The sequence below is a fragment of the Prionailurus bengalensis genome, chromosome D4 (assembly GCF_016509475.1).
Source record: "Prionailurus bengalensis isolate Pbe53 chromosome D4, Fcat_Pben_1.1_paternal_pri, whole genome shotgun sequence".
NCBI classification, from domain to species: Eukaryota; Metazoa; Chordata; class Mammalia; order Carnivora; family Felidae; genus Prionailurus; species Prionailurus bengalensis.
The window spans coordinates 40,602,828-40,627,202 of NC_057359.1; the positions used below are offsets into that span (position 1 = coordinate 40,602,828).

Sequence of the window (24,375 nt, forward strand, 5' to 3'; positions counted from 1 at the left end):
TCTATCGTTTAAAAATTTCATGCTAGCTTAAAAAATCAAAATTTAGAATAAAAAAATACTTACTGCTCCGTTTCCATCTGTTCCTCTTGCTTGCGTTTTCTATCTGCTGCTTCTTTCTCATGTTGGCCTTTCAACATATTCCTTCTATGAGCAGTCTGAAAGTTTCTTCCACCTTTTCTCTTCTGTTTTGAGGATTAGGATGAATTTAGTTAACTACCAAGTCAGTGACTATAATTATAATCTTGGGAGGAAAAAAAAGCAACTGGTTTTCTTAAGGGACAAATACTTAAATGACTGATTTTTAAAAATCTCAGAATTATACATGTTGCTGTCTAAACTGAACTTTCCCATGCTGATTCGGGGAATTAAAATCTATTTCCTGCACTGCTGTAATATACTAAGCGATGGCCTTTGGCTCAAAGTATGTCAGGCTGTTGGCCTCCACACTATGGTTCTGATTTCAGTACTGTTTACTGACAGGTACATTGCTTGGCTTCTCAAGTATTTGGAAATCAGGAAAAAAAAAGAAAAAGAAAAAAAAGATTCACACAAACCAGGTCTGTAGATCTCCAAGGCTACATACAGTACTTATTCCTAAACAACTGTGGCATTCAAATACCACTGATAAAACGTACACTAAATAGGCCTGAAGAGTAGTTAAGAATTTCACTGTAGGAAATAATAAAAATCCCCGTATAAATGCATCGCTTTTAGGTCTTCTCTTGTCGCAGCTCATCTAGCTTAATTTCTACTTTTCTACCTTTTCTAGATAGGTGGGTTACTGGAGTAAACATTTGATTTCCGTATCATAATTGTGAAGGGTGAGATAAACTTAGAATTATAATAAAGTTTCAAGTATGGTTTTTAACACAGCTAATTCAAGTTTACTCAGAAAGGCAAGGAAATTCAGTTTTACTTTTAATCACATTCATACTTTCACAGATACTGAAAGCTTACGAGAGAAAAAGAACTACACAGGAAACCAAAAATAGAATAAGTATTTTACTTGATAGTACCTTTTCACTTTCTTGATCATCCCCTTCCTCTTCAGAATCAGAGGTTGATGTAACCCCTGTTTTAGCTGAATTTTTTCTTTTGGATTCAACTTCTTTCTTCCCCTCTTTTTTGTCTGGCTCTTTTCTTGGCTTATCTTCTTCTTTCTGGCCCTCTTCATCCTTTTTAAGCTGCTTTTTAGGTTGTTTTTCTTCTTGCCCCTTTTTCTTACTTTTGTCTTCTTCAGTTACCCTATTTTTGAAAATACAGCAATGGAAAATGAATTTTTAGGTATCATTATTCATTGTCTTTTAGCCATACTCTCCCAATCAAAGAAGTATTTTGGCTAAAAATGAGCAATAATTTACTTAGACAAATTTAACATATCTTCCAGTAAAATATGAGTATCTTTACCATCCAGTAATAGAAAGAAAAGAACATCCTTTTCATATAAATTAGAAGACACAAAAATCATAGTGGCATTAAGGTAATAAAGTGATTTTCCCTTTGTTTTCCCAGTTTTTTGTCATGTTACTCATTCACTGAAAAAAAGAATACGGAGTAGGACCTTCTGTGCCAAGATACTACTCTGCACTGTGGGGCCACAGCAGTATATTAGATGGGTGAAAGAGCCAGACCTTCTATTCTACATCATTATAAGAATGACAGGTTTTAAAAAGAGTAGACTGGGAAAAGTACAATTGTAGAAGTGAACTGGTTATTATCAAATATGGCCATTTTAGAATTCAAAGAAATACTCCGCAAGGTAAAAGGCTCCCAAATTACGCACATAATGGTAAAATATATGGCCACTAAGCATAATGTCTCACGGTGCTAAATTCACTAGCAATAAGCATTCCCATCACCAGTGGATTTACAGACCTCATTAAAACCAAGTCAAAACTACCAAAACTGTCCAGTAAGCGTAACATTATCATTGGATGACATCTATGCTAATGAATACAGCAGAAATAAATATGAATATTTAGTATTTATGATACGATGTTAGGCTCTAGCAGAATCAAAGGATGCCAGTGCAGGGGCCCTTGGGTGGCTCAGTTGGTTGAGCATCTGACTTCAGCTCAGGTCATGATTTCCCAGTTTGAGTTTGAGCCCCGTGTTGGGCTCTGCACTGACAGCACGGAGCCTGGAGCCCACTTCGAGTTCTGTGTCTCCCTCTCTCTCTCTCTGCCCCTCCCCTGTTCATGCTCTCTTTTTCTCAAAAATAGATAACATTAAAAAAAAAAAATGATGCCAGTGCTAACCACATAATTACTTCTATGGTATATACGTTCAATGAAAGCAACCCCATAAAAAATGACAACAAGTTTTAACAGCTGTTTAAAAAATCTTTTTGGGGGGGCACCTGGGTGGCTCAATTGATTAAGTGTCTGACTCTTGATTTGGGCTCAGGTCATGATCTCTCAGTTTGTGAGATCAAGCCCCACGTTGGACTCTGTGCTGTCAGCACAGAGCCTGCTAGAGATTCTCTCCCTCCCCTTCTCTCTGCCCTTTCCCTGCCCATGCTCACTTGCTCTCAAAATAAACTTTTAAAAATAAAAAAATAAAAAAATAAAATTAAGATTGATCTTTTTTACTGTTCTAGGAATTTCAGTGAGATTTTCAAAAATTACACAATTATATCAATGGGTCTGAGAGGTGGAAGAGACTTCAGATCATATAATTGGTCCAATATCTCAGTTCCAAATCTACTGACCACCTATCAGACACTGCTTCCTTGAACTCTTAGGAGATTATTAAACTGGAAGAGAAAAAATTCACTTTTTAACCTCTTTAGAAATTTGTCTTATTAACAACCATTATTGGCTATGCTTATTTTCAAATGTCATATGGGTTTCCTCATCAATTTCTAACCGATGGAAGAAAAGGCATGCGAGTAAAATCATTTAAAATTTTAAGTTTATATAAACTTTATATCTTAAGAGTGATACATACAGTGGAATACCATTTGGCTTTTTTTTTAAAACAGATTAAGAAGTGTACAATAAGGTCATAAGAGATGGGATTATTATTTCAAGGGTTTTTGAACAGTATCAAAGCAGATTGCCACAAAATTAACCATCAGAGCTTGCTATAAACAAGTATTTTCCGAATGGGCCTCCATATCGCCTTTCATGAAAAACACTTCTCCATAGCAACAATTTCCCTTTTTACTAGGTCAAGGCACAGTAGGAAACTATTTGTAAATAGTTAAAAAAACATGTTAACGTAAGCAAAAACTACTGCAAATACAACCCCAATTATCTCAGTCGCTTATAACAAATATTTCTTACTTTACGTGAGAATTATAAGATGGTTTCAGCTCTTCTGGGTTCTATACCACTGTCATTTCAGGACTCACGGCAAAAAAGCTACCACTAACACATACATTCTGTTCTCATGATGGGAGAGCAAAAGTATAAGAAAAGCTTACATAGTTTAACTGCACTCCACACTGAGTTTGTGCTCAGATACACAGCTGAGAATAGCTATAACCGATACCCAGCCTACACATAATGTGAAGTGTCATTAAGTTACTACTATGTGAGGCTGTCCATAAATTGCCTTTGCAAAAAGCTCATGGATACAGAAATTTATGTAACACAATGTGACACTGACTCTGGGGCTGAGAAATTGAAAATCCTAATATATTATTATACAATAGGTAAAACTGTCATTTGTGATAACGTGAAAGAAAATTCAGTGAATGTGTGGCTTTGAGTGACAAGTTTTCAAGACCGAATGCTAGCATCTTAAGTTGGTTGTTACCAGGATAGATTTGATAGGGTACTTCAAGAAAGGAGTTTAAAAAAATAACAAAATGACAAAAGGAAAACCTAAAAATTCCACGCATTTCTGTGTTTAAAGTCACCTCCATCTTGTAAAAATTTCAAATTCAGAAAACGACTAGGGTCAAAGATCCAATCAAGGGTATGAGCTGCCAGCCTCTCCTTAAGTATTCAAATTGGGCTACCGTGGTCCTTCAGATAAACAAATAGTTTCTAGGAAAGAGACCAAGGGGTTCTCAGGAAAATCTGTAAACTCAAAGTGAGTGCAAATTAAGTATAATAAGATAAGCATGTGGAGGCAGGGGGGCAGTGGGAATACAATTTGTTAAGCAAAAAAAATTGAGAAAAGGATTGAGAAAAAGGATTGAGAAAATCCTGTAAAAAGACCACCTGCATGGCTCAGTTGATTAAGTGGCCAACTTTGGCTCAGGTCATGATCTCACAGTTCGTGAGTTCAAGCCCTGCATTGGGCTCTCTGGTATCAGAGAGGAGCCCACTTCAGATCCTCTGTCCCCTTCGCTCTCCCTAAAATAAATAAATAAACTTAAATAAAAGACCACTAGGCATGAAGCTGGCTCAAATAAAACACACACACTCACAATAAAGTGTTATTAGCAAATGTAATACAGCCTGCATCAAGAGAAATTAATGGAGATCTAAAAAGGAACCTTGGGTCGCTCCAACTCCCTACAGCCTGAAAGCAGACGGAATCCTACCCAGCTGATGAAGGTAATATTTTCCAATGACCTTTTCAGACACATCTAAGGACGATACTGAAAAAGTAAACTGTCACAGGATTAGCTAAAAGCCACAGAGAGATATGGTCTGGCAAGAGACTCTCAGGCAAAAACTGGGGCCTAATCAAGGGAACCTTCCTTATACCTAAAATCAGGAGATCTCACACTATTTTCCCAGAATTCTAGATTTCCTAGGGAACAATGACTACTCTATGCCTCTTAATCTTCTCCTTTCCAAACAGGCGTATTTATTATGGTTCCCTATCCCAGATCTAGGTGTGTGATAAAAGGGAGAGGGGAGCAGATACCTTGTGTTTTCAGTTCCTAAGTCTCCAGATCAAGACCTTGTATCAATTATGAAATCCTAGACTTTATACCTAATGCCACGATTAGATTAGGAAGGGAATGAATAAGATTTGGCATGTTTAAAAAGAAAAACTCATCTGCATGTACCTAATTTCTTCACTACAGCAGTTAAAACCACGTTGTAATATTGTGCCAGTATTTTTGAGGATAGTTTAATAGCTAGCTTGGCAGTAAAACTCTTAAACACATTTTAATCAAAAAGTACAAACTTCCATGTTCTGTAACTAAAATGTCCTATAAAAATGTTTCATATAAAACACTGTAAAAGCCCCTCCTAAATGACCAACACGCTTGAGCCTTCTCTATAAAAATCTTTAAACATAAGAGCTAAAAAAGACTTTTGCCCTTTGTCTAAATATATACTCTCTCTCGTGAAGTTTCCACCCACAAAAGTCATATAACAATACCCATATGCAGAAAAGAAAGGTGGCAAGAAAAAAAATTTTTTTTGTTGATAACTAAGTAGTTAGCATATCAAAATACTTTAAATTCACATTGCAAAAGTAATTTTAGTAGGGTTTTTTTTTTCTTTTTTTTTAAGTAATCTCTATACCCAACGTGGAGCCTGAACTCATGACCTGGAGATCAAGGGTCACATGCTCTACTGACTGAGCCAGCCATTACTAAGGAGCCCCTTAGTAATATTTTTAAAAGTTATTCTAAAGGAACTAGAAAAGATTTGTGGAAATTGCTCCAAAAATACTTTGTCTAAAAATTCCTTGGGGCACCTGGGTGGCTCAGTTGGTTAAGCATCCAGCTCTTGGTCTCAGCCCAGGTCGTGATCTCACGGTTCATGAGTTCAAGCCCTACATTCGGCTCTTTGCTGACCATGCACAGTCTGCTTGAAATTCTTTCTGTGCCCCCCCCCACCCTGTGTGTCTCTCTTTCAAAATAAACTTTAAAAAATAGTTTGCTTAAAAAAACTATATTGCCTAACTTCTCTTTTATAGATTTACCCTGTATTATCTAAGTATCTTTATGACCTTGATATAACAAGGAAATGTCTTTAATGAAAGGATAATCACATCAGATTTTTCTGGATTCCCCATCAGTTTTTACTTTTTACACAATGAAAAACTTTTCAATAGTTTTTTCCCATAATTTTTAGAATTACTAAAAAGTAACAGCAAATATCCTACATTAAAAATAAACTCACATGTCACTCTCTGAAGGGCAGGGCTGTTTTACCATTTTGGGTCTGCCTCTTGGTTTCGGAATCTTGACTTCTGTAGCTAACATTCACAAGGAAAAACAAAGTCAGTAACTACCCACTTTTCCTTTTAAGATGCAATTCTCACATATAAAGATTACAAATGGTATGTACTATAAGAATATTGGTCAGTGGTTTATTACAGATACTATCTTATTTATTAAGTTTTAAAAGATAATATCCCCCAATGATTCAAATGAGCAACAGAATATTTAAAAGGGGTCAATCAACAGAGTAATTTTCAATCTGTCCTTAGTATGTCTGAGAGGATTTCAAAGAACATCCCACATTGTTTTAACAAGAATATCACAAAATTCAACTTTATAACAATACCACTTATAGTCAATCTCCATATACGTATTACAATACTGTATATATATGGTACATTTACATCTCTGAAAATCTGTATAATTCACTGAATTTTCTAACACCACTAATTTGATCCATTAAAATATTAAATTCCAAAATAAAAATTATGGAAACAAATCTCAGGATTTTTCTGGGTATTATGGATTTTCCCTTTTCAAAGAATCCTATTATGCAGTAGAAAAAAATGGGCTCTATTTTGTTAATTTTCTTTGTTTTACTTTGCCTTACTATTAGAGACATATCCTTCCAAACTACAGTGAAGCTTATGCTTTCTACAGTGAGAGGTAAAATAGATCCATCATTCATGGAATTTCATCTCACCACAGCCTCATTTGCAGCTATTAGGAGACATTTAGGTAAAACAGAAAATGAAAACAGTTCCAAGCAATTATTTTAAATCTAAATACTTTATCATAAAGCAGAAACCATGTTTATCTCCTTTGAAATGTATATATTACCCATAACCAATTACCTATCCACCTATTCGAAGGTATCTGAGGTACAACGCTGTAATGGTTTGAAATATTAATCACAAGCCAGAGATTTAAACATTAATAATCCTACCTGCAGGTCGCCCTCTTTTAGGACTCACTTTCAGATTAACAGATGCTGCTGCTGTTGTCACTACTCCTGCCTCCTCAGTTTCTACTTGTTTTTCTGCCTGAATCACAAAGATTTAATTAACTTACTTAGCAAACAGTAGGCATTTCAAATTTAATTCAACAGCAAAGATATCCCACTTTACGATACAAAGTTTACATATAACTGTAACTTGTACATGATTGTTATTTTTCAGTAGTGAACTCATCAGAGCGACATCCCCAAACACCACAACTAGCAGACTCTAGTGAACATTTCTAAGAAACAAAAAACATCAGGGGCACCTGGGTGGCTCAGTCAGTTAAGCATCTGACTTCAGCTCAGGTCATGATCTCGCGGTTCATGAGTTCAAGCCCTGCACTGGGCTCTGTGCTGACAGCTCAGAGCCTGGAGCCTGTGTCAGATTCTGTGTCTCCCTCTCTCTGCCCCTCCCCCGCTCACGCTGTCTCTCTCTCAAAAATAAACATTAACAAAACAAAAACAAAAAACATCACTTTTTAGATGTTCTCAGGCTAAAAAACACCAATTTGTAAAAATACAGCTAACACTCGATGCAAAATGATGACCTAAGTATAATATGCTTAACCCACACATGCTTATAAATGTACTTTCATCGAGTATCTTAAAATCCTAACACTTTATATTGTGTACTTATGAGGGAACTTAAGTTAATATTCTAATATTGGTAAAGGGAAGAAATTAAGTTGCTGATATTTCTTATTCGTTAACTTTGTTAATATATACATGTTTTACTTTTGAATTAAGACTGAGATCTGCTGTGTTTCTCTAGGAGTTACTATTTTCTGTAAAGAGTGATTTACTACAGTAATCAATTGCAGTGCCCCTTTGCAAACTATGATGCCTGAAGAGACAAGAGCCCAAAATGAGTCAGTTTAATGGAGTCAAGCAGTAGAGTAGAACAAAGGTTAAAACCACCAATTAGAAAGGAAATGCAAACAACTTGATCATGATGGAAAAGGGAGGAAAGAGACAGTGAAGAAAACAAAGACAAGGATGGGAGGGGCCCTAGGAGTTGCTTCCCCATGACCCATTATTTAAAATTCAGCATTAACTAAATTAACAAAAAAAGGCAATAAAGCATGAAAAGACATGCACAATCCAATCTTATTGACAAAACAACTTAAAAATCTTTTAATCAACAATCTGATTCACAAACATTTAAGAGATAATGCCCAGTATTAGTAAGGAAATGAAGAATCATATACTGATTACTAATGATCAATAAACAGGCAACACCTTTCTGAAAGAATATCTTTACATCAGCAATAAACAGGCAAATTTCTGATTTATCCTACTTTTTTAAGTTTTAATTATCTATGTAATCTCTATACCCCAGGTGGTGCTTAAATTTACAACCCCTAGCTATGAAAAGTCAGGCTCTTCTGACTGAGCCAGCCAGGCACCCCAGTAATCCCACTTCTAAGAATCTTTTTTATTTTAAACATTATTTTTGTTTTTATACTTTGAAAACAACAATGCATATTCAGAGCATTATCAGAAGTCAATTAACTCAGCTACGTTCACCCCTGAACTGTTCTCAAGGAACATTACAAAAATTGCTCCCTTAAACATTAGCTAAGGTTGTATTTCTAGAATTTTAATAATTTAAATACCACCCCCCCATCTTGATTCAATAGCGCCCCTGGTGGGGAACCACGCACCTGTTTTTTCTTTGTTTACCATTACCAAGCTCCCTACGTACCTAAGGTTGAGAACCCAAGACTGTATGACAACTCTTCCTAGTGAGGTGTTAAGAGGGCAAAATCTTCTAAAATTCAGTTCAAACTGACGAGCTTTTCAGTGCAAAAAACAAAAACAAAACCAAAAAACACACACCTCTCTTTATTTACACTTTGTTTTTGAAAATAAATCAAGACATCATACAAGAATTAAAGGTAGAATGGATCTTTTGGAGGAGATACCAATAAGAGGTAACAAATTCATAAATAATTAGTATCATAAATATATATTAACATTAATACTGAATTAAAAAAAACCAGCCCTATCATGAAGATGTATTCTTCACTGTTAGAAAAATTAGGCAACTCAAAAGCTTTCCTTATGAAAATAAAATCAACTGTTTAGCTCAAAAAAAAAAAAAGACTAAGTTATTTCAAATATACAAATATCCAAATCTTAAATGTAAATACACTGCAAATTAATTTCTTCTACATTTTACTTGATTCACAGAGACCTCTAACCCTTTGACACCTGCACTCATTTATCACCCCACTCTGTAGCTACTCCCTTCATCATCTTACCTAAAGCACTCCCTCCCACAAAACACCCCATGAGATTATACTATTCATATGCATCCTCAAGTCCTCTGCATTCTTGTTTTACTGCACCTGTCCTACAAATCTCCAGCAGAGAATTACTGTAAAACTCTACCTTTTCTGCTCTATTATTCCCTGATGCTGAGATCTGCTGGGGAAAAAAAAAAAAAAAAAACCTTATACAAACATGCATTCATTTAATGCCTCTCGGTTGGAAATCTCCAAGCCATCCATTAATACCTTTACCCTGTTATGTATGCCCTCTTCTCCCCTCACCAGCATGAACTTTCTATCCTTCCTTCCTGCCTTATACATGTAGTCCTCCCTTGAACTGTGCAGTGTAGAAGAGATTGAGGCCAGCAGGAAGGAATTCCGTTAATTCCCTAGTCTCCCTAGAATTTTTTTTTAATTTATTTTTGAGAGCGAGTAGGGGAAGCAGAGAGAGAGTGAGAGTGAGAGAGAGAGAGAGAGAGAGAGAGAGAGAGAGGCAGGCCAAGCAGGCCTCACGCTGTCACAGCACACAGCACAACTTGGGGCTCAAATTCATAAACCAGGAGATCATGAACTGAGCTGGAATCAACAGTGAGATGCTTAACCGCCTAGGCCACCCAGGCGCCCCTGCCTAGAATTTTTAAATAACTTTTTCCATATTTCCCTTTAATGTTAAAAAGGATGAGATGTCCATCTCCTTCTCTCTGTTATGTTTCTTCCTTCAAATGTACCTCTTCCTTCTCTCATCCAACATCTCTTTACTACAACAATTCATACTTGTTCCATACCTTTAATCTTTCCTAGCTTTGCAAACAACTTGTTAAATCTTTCACCATATCTTTTCACTTTAACCATGCAAATCCCTGATGCTGCATTCTCTCTACTTCCCTTCAAAAATTTCAAAAACAGCGTAACTCTACCATTAAATATTTTATTCTCCAACCTCCTTCATCTGCCCTTACCATCTGACTTTAAGTATCCTGGGGCAGGGGTGCCTGGCTGAGTCAGCGGGTTAAGCCTATGACTTTGGCTCATGTCCTGACCTCACCATTAGTGAGTTCGAACCCCACATCAGGCTGTGTGCTGACAGCTCAAAGCCTGGAGCCTTTGGTTTCTGTGTCTCCCCCCATCCCCCTCCTCTCTGCTCCTCCCCACTTGTGCTCTCTCAAAAATAAGCAAACTTAAAACAAAAAAAGTATCCTGGGGAAGCCCAACTGTCAAACATCTTCCAGTATCCTCTCCATTACCAAGACATAACTGACCACTCCCCTTTTTAAAAAAATTCTCTCCTCCCAGGGCACCGGGGTGGCTCAGTCGGTTAAGCCTCTGACTTCGGCTCAGGTCATGATTTCGGCTCAGGTCATGATTTCGAGGCTCAGCATGTGAGTTCAAGCCCCACATCGGGCTTTGTGCTGAAAGCTCAGAGCTTCAGATTCTGTCTCTTTCTGCCCTTCCCCCAACCCCCTGCCTCGCACACCCATGCCCACCCCCCACACCCTCTCTCTCTAATATAAACATTAAAAAATTAAAAAAAAATTCCTCCCTTGTTTAGCTTGACATCCTCCTTTTTTTGATAGTTCATTCTCAGCCTTTTTTTTTTTTTAATTTTTTTAAATGTTTGTTTTTTGAGAGACAGTGCAAGCAGGGAAGTGCACAGATAAAGAGGGAGACACCGAATTCAAAGCAGGCTCCAGGCTCTGAGCTGTCAGCACAGAGCCTGATGCAGGGCTCGAACCCATGAACCTTGAGATCATAGTTGAGTTGAGGTCAGACGCTTAACCAACTGAGCCACCCAGGCACCCCTCTCAGCCTTAACTTTACAAAGCAACTTCTCATCTCCATTATGTTCCCTCAGGGTTCTGGTTTCTGCATTCTTCCTAGTAAACTTTCTCCCTTGACTACCTCATCTATTTCCTGTCTTTCTATCAGTGACTACATCTTTAACTTCTACCTTTTCCCCTTTTGATATCAAAACAATGTATCTTCAGTCCAATTCCCCTAGATGTTTCATTTCCTCCTCCCCACGCCTCTGCTCCCAAAACCAAGCCAACCGTGGAGTCTCCTAGATTCCTCCTTCCCACTCACTTCCAATCAACCATCAACTTTACCTCCTGAAGTGCTCTTAAATCCCGTTTCTCATTCTACACTACCAAACAACCTGCTAGAAGGTCCCTCTTCCTTCCAACCTCATGCTAACTCCTTAGAAAAGCCTTTCATGACTTAGTTATTACCAAGCCACTACCGTAACACCCCATTTTAACTCTTACTTTATGTATTTATTGTGTCTCAACAAAAATGTAAGTTCAATGAAAACAAAGACCTTATCTCCTTTATTCAATACTACTCCATTCTCTGCCTACACCTGTGAGGTCAGTACTAAAATTCTGAATGAATTAATCCGTGAATTTGTCTCACCATCCCAATCCAGTCTCCATCATTCACACTGCTTTAAAAGAGGATGCATGTGAAGTATTGTTCCCCTCCTCCCGCCTCCATCTGCCTGACAAGACTCAGCCTATGTTTAAAATCTTGTTAAAGTTATCATAGCCCCTTCCACAGGAAATAAAAAGCCACAATTATTTGTTTTCATATTTTACTTCCTCACAAGATACCGAAGCCTTAGTTTTCCTTGAATCTTTGGTATATGATAGTCTGAGACAATAAATACGTTAGAAAAAGGTGAAGAACAAAACTTCATATAGGGAAGAAGAAACTTATTTTTTATTATTTTTTTAATGTTGATTTTTGAAAGAGAGACAGAGCTTGAGCAGTGGAGGGGCAGAGAGAGAGACACAGAATCAGAAGCTGGCTCCAGGCTCTGAGCTGTCAGTACAGATCCCAACGTGGGGCTCGAACTCACAAACCGCGAGATCATGACCTGAGCTGAAGCAGGACGCCCAACCTACTGAGCCACCCAGGCGCCCCACTTACTACATTAATTAAAAGCACAGACTGTACCTCCCACTCAAGTGTCACACAGTCTCATTTTATGCAACAATGTTGCTAATACTAGAATGAACAATACTTACACAGATATTACTGTGTATCAGGATTTATTATGGATATGTAACATGTTAATTCACGTAATCCTCTCAAAAACTTCGAGTATACATTATTATCTATTTTACAAAGAAGAGTTGAAGTGTCATTAAAAGCAATGAAAACAGACGCATTTTGTTTCCTTTACTATTCATCTTAAGGGTGCTGTCACTAAAAAGAAACAGCTAGTTTTTGTAACTGAACAGTATAACCTACCCTTTAATAAAATGAAGGATTTGGAAAAAAGGGCCAACTCTAAACTTAAAAACAAGTAAGGTTTCATTATCTCTACCTTCCTCAATTCAACTAAAATAAAAATTATTTTAAGATCCCTGTGGTTAAGGGGCACCTGGGCAGCTCAGTAGGTTACACACCAAACTTCAGCTCAGGTCAGGATCTGCTGATTCAACAGTTCGAGCCCTACATCAGTCTCTGTGCTGGTGTTGTGGAGCCTGCTTGGGATTCTTTCTCTTTCCCTCGGCACCTCCTTCACTTGCATTCTCTCAAAATAAATAAATTTGAAGGGAAAAAAAAGATTCCTGTGGTTAAGCAATAACATTACCTTTCTCTTTCTCCCTCTTCTGGCAGCTTTTGGAGTGGTTATGTCAATTGCTTTAGTCACATCCTAAAATTGAAAAAATATATATACAGATGAAACTGAATAAATTATATCAAGACTTAAAGAAAATTTCTTAAACTAAAAATAACAGCATATTTCACTAAAGGCACTAGGGAAACTTGTTTTGTTTCTCTGAAATTTGAAAGCAATATCATAAAAGTGAAAGTAATAGCCAGTGTCTTTAAAAAAAAAAACAAAAAACAAAAAAAACACTTTCCTCTGTCAAACAAAATAGAGGTCATGCTTGCTAGTACACATGGAAGTTTGTCTTTTTAAATTTACAAAACGACTTTTTTCTACATTTTAGGGTTGTACATTTTAAATGGCTGAGACTCTGGAGATCATCTAACAACCCACGAGACCTGAAAAGGCTCAGGTGAGCATCTCCCCTCAAAGATAATCAAATAGAGATGGAAGTAAACCTAGATTCAACAAAATTCAGTTCAATGCCTTTTCTAGTATCCCCCCCCCCATCCCACAATATCTTGAAAAAGATTCCTAATAAACAGTAACCCACTCTCTTATGGGTGGACCTCATATTTTGCACAGCGAAACAACTTCAAATAAATATATCCGTGCATCTTTTTTTTTTCCCTTTTTTTGGGAAGTAATCTCTGCTCCTGAACTCATTACCTCAAGATCAAGAGTTGCATGCTCTACCGACTGAGCCAGCCAGGCGCCCCAACCATGGCCCCAGCCATGCACCATAAAGATGCAAAAATTATTTTACAATACAGTGTTTAATATTCACACAAGGAAATAAGTTTTAAACACTTTCTCATTCAGTACTCAAATACTTTAAAGATTACTTTCTATTATGAGATCAAATGATCAACCCATTTTCCAATTTCTTCCCTGCAACAAAATGGGTTTAGAATGTAAGAGAAATTAAACATACCTCATTGCTGGCTTTTTCTTCATGGTCAGTATCTTCCTTTGAAACACTTGTTTCTTTTTCTTCAACTTCAACATCAGATGATGCATTCGATTGCTTAGTTGATGCCTATAAACGACCAGGTCTATTAACTTCACAAAGTACGATTTTACCCCATTTCAAAATTTTCTACCCATGAAAAAATTCAAAAGCCTATTTACAAGTTATAAAAGTATCTTCATTTCTGTTCCACAAAATGCTTTTAACATATACAATTTTTTAAAAAGCTTTAAATTCTATTATTCCTTTAGAAAAATATTATAAGGGGCTGTATTCCTATAACTGAGTGTAAAGGATAAAACAGTGAGGCAGAAATGGAAGCAACATTACAAAGAAGACCATTCTAGTGTTCTAACCAATAAATATCCAACAAGATACAATGTAACGTGATTTAGAATAGCACAGACCTATACTGTATTCAACTACTGGCATATTCTAAAGAGAAACTTATCTTAGAGCCTTTGCAAAGGACATACAAGAGCTTTCTTGAAAGACTTTGATCTATATCTCATATTTAGTTTATTCAAAATTCAGACTCTTGAGATGGGATTCTGATTTAATAGGAGGTACTGAATGGGAGTCCAATCATCTTTTTTTTTTTTTTTTTTTCTTCAAATTCATGAACCATAATTCAATCAGGCCAGCGATTCCTCTGGGCTCGGGGCAGCGGTGAGAACATACCCCCAGATGACAAGATACTTACACAGAAGATCTACTAGGGGCCTAAAAAGATGAGTAACAGAGATAAACACAGTACACACTGGGAGGTGAGGGTAAGCACAGGTCTATATGACGACAGCACTGCAGTCTAAACTGTGCCCCTTTCTAATGGTTTCCTTTTCAAGCCTAAACTTTTGCCTCTTTTATAAAAAAGGCAATGCTGATAACCCACAAAATGATAAAGTTACAACAAGAAATATAAAAGCATCCCCCCAAATTACTTCTAGCACTACAAATTTTTGTAAATCATGATGGCCAACTTTTCTATTATGTTTTGTTATGTTTGAGGTTCACTGCTTTCTCCATATCCTAGGTATGTGCCACTGGGGACCTATCTGGGCCAGAAACACAGAGTATACCACATCAGCACAATCATTCATACTTTTGTTAAGGACAGTACATTGCTAGGTTTCATGCACACAAATCACCAAAAATTTCATTGTGAAATGGAAAATCCCAAATATAGATGGTGAAAACCACCCGGAGATTAAGTAGGTACATAGGAACATAGGATAGGGTGACCATGCTGGGCTATCTGGAGGATGAAAAAGTCCTTGAAGGTACAATCACAATCACAGGACACATGATCCAAGTGAAGTTACAAACCGTTAGTTTCAGGAAATAATCAATTCAGTGTCTTTGGACTCCCATTATACAGCTGAGGCAACAATGATGGGAAACCATCCAGTCTTACATTCATGGAACAGTATTTAGCGAATACTTATTCTTGCCATGCATATGACAACGCCAGGCACATAAGGACAACTTAACCCGTGGCAGTTAAGTACAAAAGCAAACATAGTATGGTATGATTAACAAATAAATTTGGGTGATAATGAAGGTACTCAGGATCATCTAACGCACTCTTGGAGCACCATTGTAAGATTTAAAACCTTCCAGACAGAATAGCACCTGAAAAGTTCTCTAAAGGTAAGAAGCAGCATGGCACATGCTACTTTTTGCTACTATATCTTTTAGTTCTTACTACCTCAGTCTTATTATTTATTTTTTTAAAGTAAGCTCTACATACAATGTGGGGTTTAAACTCGTGACCGCAAGATCAAAAGTCGCATGCTCTACTGACTACCAGCCAGATGCCCCTTTCTCAATCTAATTTAAATGAATAAAACCTCTGGATACACGAAAAACAGATTAAAAAGAAAGTTTAAGGCTGCTCTTCTAAACACCAAAAACATGAAGTATACTTTGCACAGTGCTATCAGTACTTCTGTCACATACTTAATTTAACCCATATGAGGTTTGTAGTCTAATACAATTTTATGGATTTAGGAATTAAAATGAGTAAGAAAAAGGGGCTCCTGGGTGGCTCAGTTGGTTAAGTATCCGACTCTTGATTTCAGCTCAGGTCATGATCTCATGGTTCGTGAGATCAAACCCTGCATTGTGCTCTGTGCTCCGAGCACAGAGCCTGCTTGGGATTCTGTCTCTCCTTCTCTCTCCCCTTCTCTCAAAATAAATAAAAATAAACTTTAAAAAAAATGAGTAAGAAAAAAATACACTCTTCAAGTTATACTACCTAAGTTTCAGAGAACAGTACATATGGCTTTAAATTCGATGATACATTAAATAATCAATCAGAAGGACTTAAATAATTGACTATTTTCCAGTATACTGTTTACCCATGAAGGTAACATTTTCATCAGTTCATCTAGATATGAAAGGTCAAGATTCAACCTCACAAATAAGCACAATTTAATCTGAAATTTACAAGGCTTTTAATATTGATTTTCCTAAAGCTAGAATAGCGATTATCCCCCAAGACTGAATAAATGATACTAAACTAAATTTTATGTAATATGACGCACCTGTTGACTTGAAAATTTCACTTTCGGATTATTATCTATCTCCCATAAACCTTCATTAAAGCCTTTTCGTTTATTTGGTTTGCCGTACTTTTCCTTATTTTCTGAGTAAGGAAATATATCCTTTGGGCCTAAAAAAGCACTAAAAAAGGAGAGGGAGAAAAATGTGAGTGCAAAGCATTCTCAAATATTTAAGTTATTAAACAGTACTACCCTAGGATGCAATTCTAGACAATTCTTAACCCAAAATGCAGTAAAAATCTTACATAAATTAAAGGGCAGACACAAATGATTCATTAGATTTAAGTTCAAATACTTTTGTTAAATTCAATCATAAGCTCCTAGGATCCACAGTCCCATATTAAAAAAACACTCAAGTTGCACGATGTGAATGTACTTAATGCCACTGAACGATACACTTAAAAATGGTTACAACGGTAAATTTTATGTATAATTTATAATTTTAAAAAGCCCCAAAATGAAAAGAACTGTGATAAAATTGCATTATCACCCAAATACTAATTTCAATGTAATCTGGTACAAGGCACAATTCAAAATACTGTCAATGAGGTACATTTGTGTGTGTGTGTGTGTGTGTGTGTGTGTTGTGTGTTGTGTGTACACGCAGGCTTTTGGAATAAAATACGGTAAGAATTTTACTTTATTCAGTGAAGGAAATCAGAGGTTATAGCTGGTTAATTTGTTCATTCATATACTCATTAAAGTCACTCTTTTATTTGTGGTAGTGTATTCTACAAAGTCACCACACACTGAATTAATGAATAATGCACACCACTGCCCAAGGGAAAACACAGGGTAGGGTTCCTGTCAGCCTCTGGTCACCTTGTCACCAAGCAATACATAACCTGGTTTTTCACATGTTTCTGTTTAAAGATCTCTTAATATGTATTAGTGACTCACTAATAATGAACTCATAGCTTCAACTTCTACACCACAGATTTTCTCCATATGGCACAAAACAGCCTTCTTGCACTTAGGAACGCTAAATAGCACCCCGGCACCATATCTGGGGGCTATTCCAAACTGCATAATGACTAACAAAAAAAGCACAACAATGCAAAAATTATAGCACTACAGAAAACTGCAAAAAGGACACTTGTTTACAGTAAGAGAGTGAAAACAAGAAGGCGGCAAAGTACTGCCATGGTCAGCCTCAGCTAGGAATGTGTGCATCAAACTACTCAAATTTTTTGCCGTTTTGCTTGCACATGAAGGCACCATGAGTACTGACTGATGTGGGATTACAAATATATTTTCAGTGAGCAGGCAAATTCACAAATATGGAGTCTGTGGATGATGAGAATAAACTGTGTGTGCACGCACTGGAGATGTTCTCCAGAACAGACCCTTTGTATCTCCCTCAGTCAGTCCCACAGAAGTCTGTCAGTTCCATAAAGGAAGATGCACCAGTATGTGGGAGTTTTTTTGTTATGCTATTTGATGTGTATGTATTCTCCAAAGGAAGAGGAAAACCAGATACTATTCACTTCCTCTAAAATGTGCTACAATTTAAGATATAAATTATTACGTACATGTCAAATTACTTACCTGGTGAAATTCTTTAAGAATTAGGGACCTAATGACTACAGGTATCACTCCAGTTAGAGTATTTTAAAAGGCTTTAGGGGGCGCCTGGGTGGCACAGTCGGTTAAGCGTCCGACTTCAGCCAGGTCACGATCTCGCGGTCCGGGAGTTCGAGCCCCGCGTCGGGCTCTGGGCTGATGGCTCAGAGCCTGGAGCCTGTTTCCGATTCTGTGTCTCCCTCTCTCTCTGCCCCTCCCCCGTTCATGCTCTGTCTCTCTCTGTCCCAAAAAATAAATAAACGTTGAAAAAAATATTTTTTTAAATAAAAAAATAAAAAAATAAAAGGCTTTAGGATGATATTTTAATTAAAAAGAGACATGGAGCTCTATTTAAGTAAAGCCAGTGCATACAACAGTCAGCTTTATAATTTAAATTCTGTAATTTAGGAATATCCCTGTATACATGAATTTTTAACTACACACTGATTAAAGCACATTTAATCATTATCTCATTTGATCCAGAAATTCAGCCTTTTACTAGGAATCATGCATTCCTACCTATCTTCTCAAATTAGAAAAACACATTCAGTTAAAATAGTAAAACAATTCTTCCTACATGTTTCAAATTCCAAGTAAATAACTTGAGTTAAATCTCCATCACAAATACACTTCTATTTAGACCAAAGCAATGCAACACAAATTATCTCTCCTACAACCTTACAAAAACAACCCATAAGGCCAAAGGCGACAAGAAAGATAATACCATCAGAGTAGAAGATGGAAAGACAACTGAAAAGGCTGGATACTAAGTAGCAATGTACAGAGTCAGCATCATCCGTTACAGTTCAAAATGCCCAACGGGCTCAAAACTGGCATCAGGAACTTCCAAAAGTGGTAGGGACCTTAAATACTTAATAAAATTATAGAAAAATGTTTTAGAACTTCAAACATGGGGTATTTTAAGATGACTCTAAACCTAAAAGCTATTCAAAAGACAGATTCTACCATGATACTACTTACCATATAAAGGTTTGACAATTAAATTTACCTGGATTATTTTTCTTTTCTCAAAACAGGCAGTCCTCACTTTGCATGACAACATAAGACTTAAAAAATGACCATGCAATGGGAAAAATTATGATTGTTCCATAACTTTTAAAAATTGTCAAAACATTAAACACTATTTCTGACAGTGAGAAGACATTAAATAGAAAAAAATTAGTAAAACTAGTACTTAGGGTACATTGTAATTGAAAACATTAGAAGAAAAACTAAGCTAAAATAATTTGAATGGTTCTTGCCTTCTTCTGATCACATAACTTATGTGTAGAGTGAGCATATTTTCTATGCCTTGGCGAACTGTCATACTCCTTTCTAAGCCTGATCAGCTTCCAACATTTTATCCTTTGCACTTTCAATGTTGTGAAATATCTTTAATGTTTTTTGTTGGCATCATTTCCTCTGAGACATCTTTATCCCTTTTATTACAACCACTTTCCTCATTTATGTTGATAAGCTTGCCTTCACAAATTCCTCTGGCTGCATATCCAGTCTCTCCAAATGCAGCATGTCTACATTCGAAGGTTAGCGATTTCTGCTGTTAACTCGATTTACATTCAGTTCAAATTTCACTTCTAGTGTTACTGTTTCTCTGCTGCACTTTCATCTATGTTGGCTAATTCCCGATTTGGTTCTTTAACTGTAACCTGGGCAAGTATATCACTGAGAGACAGAGGCAACCCCACCGCTAAACACTGTGCCATCTACGCGTGAATTGAAAAACAGATGCACAGTGACCAATCACCAAGAGTCTTTTGAAAAAAGGGACATGCTATGTATTTGTCATTTACATTTTGACTTGTGGACTGAAGAGCTAGCGGCACAGTTTGTAGTTTATGCAATTAGTTAATATTCTAGGGTATGTGAAGTCTGAACAATGTTGCTGGGGGAACTGGTGTTATTTAAATCATGGTAGCCAAAATTCATGTGTACTGGGCTTATATGCTTCTCTCCTCCTCATGCTCTGACTTTAAAATTCTACTTATAGTAGACAGTATATACACTGCCATTCTTGCTCCCTGTGACACTGTATTGTTTATTTGGTCATGTCTTGTTTAAGCCTTGTCTCACAAAAGAAGACATAGCTAAGATCATTAATTAATCCAATCTGAAAGTCTTAATGGAATTCTATTCATACAATGTAATAATTTATATTTGTTCTAATTCACACCACCTTCTTTGCATACATACCTTTTGATTATCCTTGTATAACTGTTATTCTTACTTTTGCTGAATAGGTTTTAAAAAATTCTCCCCTGATCCTCCTCCAGACTCAGATTTCAAGCTCTACTTTCTATTATTTTACTATTCATGATGCTCACATTATAGCTGACCCTTGAACAAAATGGGCTTGAACTGTGCAGGCACACTTATGGATTTTTTTTTTTTTTTAAACAGCATTGTTAAACGTATTTTCTTTTCCTCATAATTTTAACTACATTTTCTTTTCTCTAGCTTACTTTATTGTAGGAATACAGCATATAATACATATAACATACAAAATATTTGCTAATTGACTAAATTATTCATAAGACTTCTAACAGTCTTATTGCCTAACAGTAGGCAATTAGCAGTCAAGTTTTTGCGTCAAAGTTATTTTCAGGTTTTCAACTGCATGGTCAGTGCCTCTAACCCCTATCTTGTCCAACAGTCAACTATAGAAGTCATACTTCAATCTGCATCTTTAATCAATATACCAAATTTAAGTAACTATGCCTTTCTAAATGAGAAAAACTTTATAAATCTAAATAATTTATGTTATGCACAGAAGCTTAGAACATTTACACATGAAAAGATGCTCAAATCATTAGTCACCAGTAAAATGTAAATCAAAACCACAAGATACTACTTTCACACCCACTAGGATAGGTCAAATAAAAAAGAGAACACATTTTGGCAAAGATACAGAGAAATTAAAATCCTCATATATTGCTGGTAGGAATGTTTAAATGATGCATGGCTGACTTGACAACAGTCTGGCCAACTCCTAAAAGGATTAAACCTAAGTTATCATTTGACCCAGGAATTCCACTCCCACAAAAGTAAAAACATGTCCATGCAAAAACTGATACACACAAATCTGGCATTATTCACAATAGTCAAAAGTGAAACAATCCATATATCTACACACTGATGAATGGATAAATAAAATCGGACAGATTAATACAATGGAATAATTGGCAATAAAAAGTAATGAAACACTATCACATGCTACAATACACATGAACCTTGAAAACATGGTACATGGAAAAGGTCAGTCATTAAAGACCACATACTACAGTTCCACTTATATGAAACGCTCAGGACAGGGAAATAGGTTAGGGACTGCCTATGGGAAAACAGGAAGACACAATGGGGAGACATGGGAAGTATCTGCTAACGGGTACAGAGTTTCTTTCTGGCATTAAACGTTCTGGATAAAAACGTTTTAAAATTGTGCTAACGGCTGCACTTCTCTCTGGATATACTAAGATGAACTGTACACTTTGTCTACGATAAACTTGCTTTATTTTTTCTGAACTGTACACTTTCAATGAATTGACATATGAATTATATCTCAATAAAGCTATTGAAATATTCTTCAGTGAATACCACATCCTACCAAAGAAAACAAAAATGATCCAAAATTTTACCATCAATAGCCACTGTTTCAGCCTGGTTTTTAGCTGTATATATACATGTAAATATTAATTTGATGTATATGCTACACACTCTTGCATACTTCTTCAAATTAAAATGAACATCTCTTCGTGGCAATAATTACTAACAGCTACCTATTATTGCACTGAATGACTATATCAAAATTGACCGGCCTATTGTTGGGACTATTTTCTGTAACACATTTTCTACCATAAAATAACACAGCCACAATGAATATAACATTGCTCAATCTTTGAACCTATCTTCATAATATATCCTCAGTAGTACTGCTGGGTCATGGAATATGCTCAAGACTAAGGAACCCCTTAAGGGGAGTCAAAAAAAACCATGGAGGAAGAAAAGAAATCCTCCCACGTTCTTATCATAAATAAGAAATGATAATTATGGAACATGACGGGAGGTTTTAGCTGTCGCTATAGTGGCAATCATACTGAGATATATAGGTGTATCAAATCCTGGTGGTTGTCGTATTGCAATATATAAATGTATCAAATCAAAAGGTACACCTTAAATTTATACAATATTATAGGTCGGTTATATTTTAATAAAATAAGAGCACGAGCACCCCCTCCACCACACATACACACACGCTTCTCTGTGGGATGCAATCCCACAGGTTTGATAGAGGGTCCAGATTAGCATTTTTTTTGGTTTTCTTAAGGTTTATTTTTTGAGAGAGGACAAATAGGGGTGGGGCAGTGAGAGAGGGAGATACAGAATTCAAAGCAGGCTACATGCTTTGAGCTGTCAGCCTACAGCCTGATGTGGGGCTCAGACTCATGAACCACAAGATCATGAACTGAGCTGGATTCGGACACTTACCCGACTGAGCCACCCAGGTGCCCCCAGATTAGTTTTTTAGACAGCCATCGCTAGTCCCCAAGGGCACAACTTGATGTGGCTGTGGCCCTGATTCTTTCTTCAAAGCATTCCACTTTAAAATGACATACCAAAAAATAATAATAAAAATAAAAACTAAAAATGTAAAAATAAAATAAAATGACCTACAAATCTCAAATACATCAAAACATTAACACATTTTAGGGTCATTTCTAAAAAACAGGAGTAAAAGTAATTTGTTTCCTTTTTAGAAAACTATGGGTTTTTTGTTTTTTTTTTTTAGTTTTAACAATGAAAAGATATACATTAATTCAAAGTTACACACCAAATTCCAGAGGTGAAAGGAAACTTAAGTACCACCAAAATCTTCATTTTAAGGATTAGAAAACTGAGGGTCAGAAGCATTAACTCATTCAAGCAAGGCCATCTAGCTATTAAACAGTAGAGCCTCAACTTTGTACAGAATTCCTTAACAGGGTTCCAGGGTTTCTTTTATCCAGTGTAATACAGTCTTTGAAACATCTACTAAAATACTGATACCGTACCCCTATATACATGAACTCCTGACTTTAAATACCAAAGTCATAGCCCATAAGAATCAGGATTAATGTAAAACGTCCTAAATACAGGAAATCATTAACCGTTGGCCCTTGAACAACATGGCGGGGGGTTTGGGATGCTGACCTTCCCATACATTCAGAAATCCGCAAGTAACTTTGACTCCCCCAAACTTAACTGCTAACAGCCTACTGTTAAACTGGAAGCCTTACCAATAACAGTCAGTCAGTCAACACACATTTTGTAGGTTGTATGTTATAAAGCTCAATTATCACACACCTGGAGCACTCTACCTTTAAAGCAAACCAGAAGTTGCACATAAAAAATGGGAAAGCTTATCAGAGCTGAAAATACAAAGCTCAAAACTCATTTAATTGTTGCCAAGTAATAAACAGAAAGTGTTATTTCTTAAAACACCGATTCTAACTTGCTTCATTTCTCATTATTAAATCACAAAATATGAAATATACTGTTTTATAACTAGTTTTATAACAGCACGCATTCTTTATAATAGCAAATGACTCAAAAGACAACTGAATATATATTTATTATGTGCCACAAACCTGCTGGTATAGAGATGAGTAAACAGTTCCTCTCCTCACTACTTGGTACAAGGCTTATAACAATCTACACAAGTCCCATAGCAACACACACAGTTATGGCTAGAGTACAGAAGCTGTATATAAGAACAAGTGTAGATGAAAATAAAATCCTACACTATGATTTCATTCCTTTATTCCTTTCCTGTGGACAGGTTATACACAACCCTGACTGTCCCCTCCCCATTCACCTTCACTCCTAAAACTAGGTATCTGGCAGGTTTTAGAACAGCCCGCGATAGGTATTTCTTGAAGTTCCTAGAATTGAGCATCTCAGTTAATACGAAGAGCAACCTCTTTGTATTAAGATCAGTAAGGAGATACACTCAACAAAAATACCATCTTCATTTAAATTTCCTAGACTTTAGAGATAGAACTATGAGAGTATTTCCTCCGTAAACAATAGCAAGCAGTCAGCAAAACTCAAACTGCATTTCAAACAGTTTAACACAAGTCTTCAAAAAATAATATGCAACATTATCTTTGGTAGCTGACATTTGTTTAATACATGCAAAGCGCTCTTCTAAGCATTTTTCATGTAGTATCTTGTTTGCAACCCAAAATTCTGAGATAAAGTATATTATTCTCATTTTACAAATGAGGAAAAAGAAGACACAAGGCTAGGC

General features: G+C 36.4%; 1 protein-coding gene across 5 annotated transcripts in view; it reads right to left on the bottom strand.

Annotated features, from left to right (window-relative positions):
* The window catches only part of PSIP1 (PC4 and SFRS1 interacting protein 1), a 39,867-nt gene that overhangs the window by 8,169 nt on the left and 7,323 nt on the right, over positions 1-24,375 (bottom strand). For all 5 annotated transcript variants that reach the window (XM_043566330.1, XM_043566331.1, XM_043566332.1 and 2 more), the window contains exons 4-10: positions 16,491-16,629; positions 13,909-14,013; positions 12,954-13,016; positions 7,029-7,125; positions 6,042-6,117; positions 1,017-1,245; positions 64-182 (exon numbers count right to left, since the gene is read on the bottom strand). In XM_043566330.1, coding sequence (XP_043422265.1) covers positions 64-182; positions 1,017-1,245; positions 6,042-6,117; positions 7,029-7,125; positions 12,954-13,016; positions 13,909-14,013; positions 16,491-16,629 — 828 coding nt within the window. The remainder of the gene's footprint in view (positions 1-63; positions 183-1,016; positions 1,246-6,041; positions 6,118-7,028; positions 7,126-12,953; positions 13,017-13,908; positions 14,014-16,490; positions 16,630-24,375) is intronic.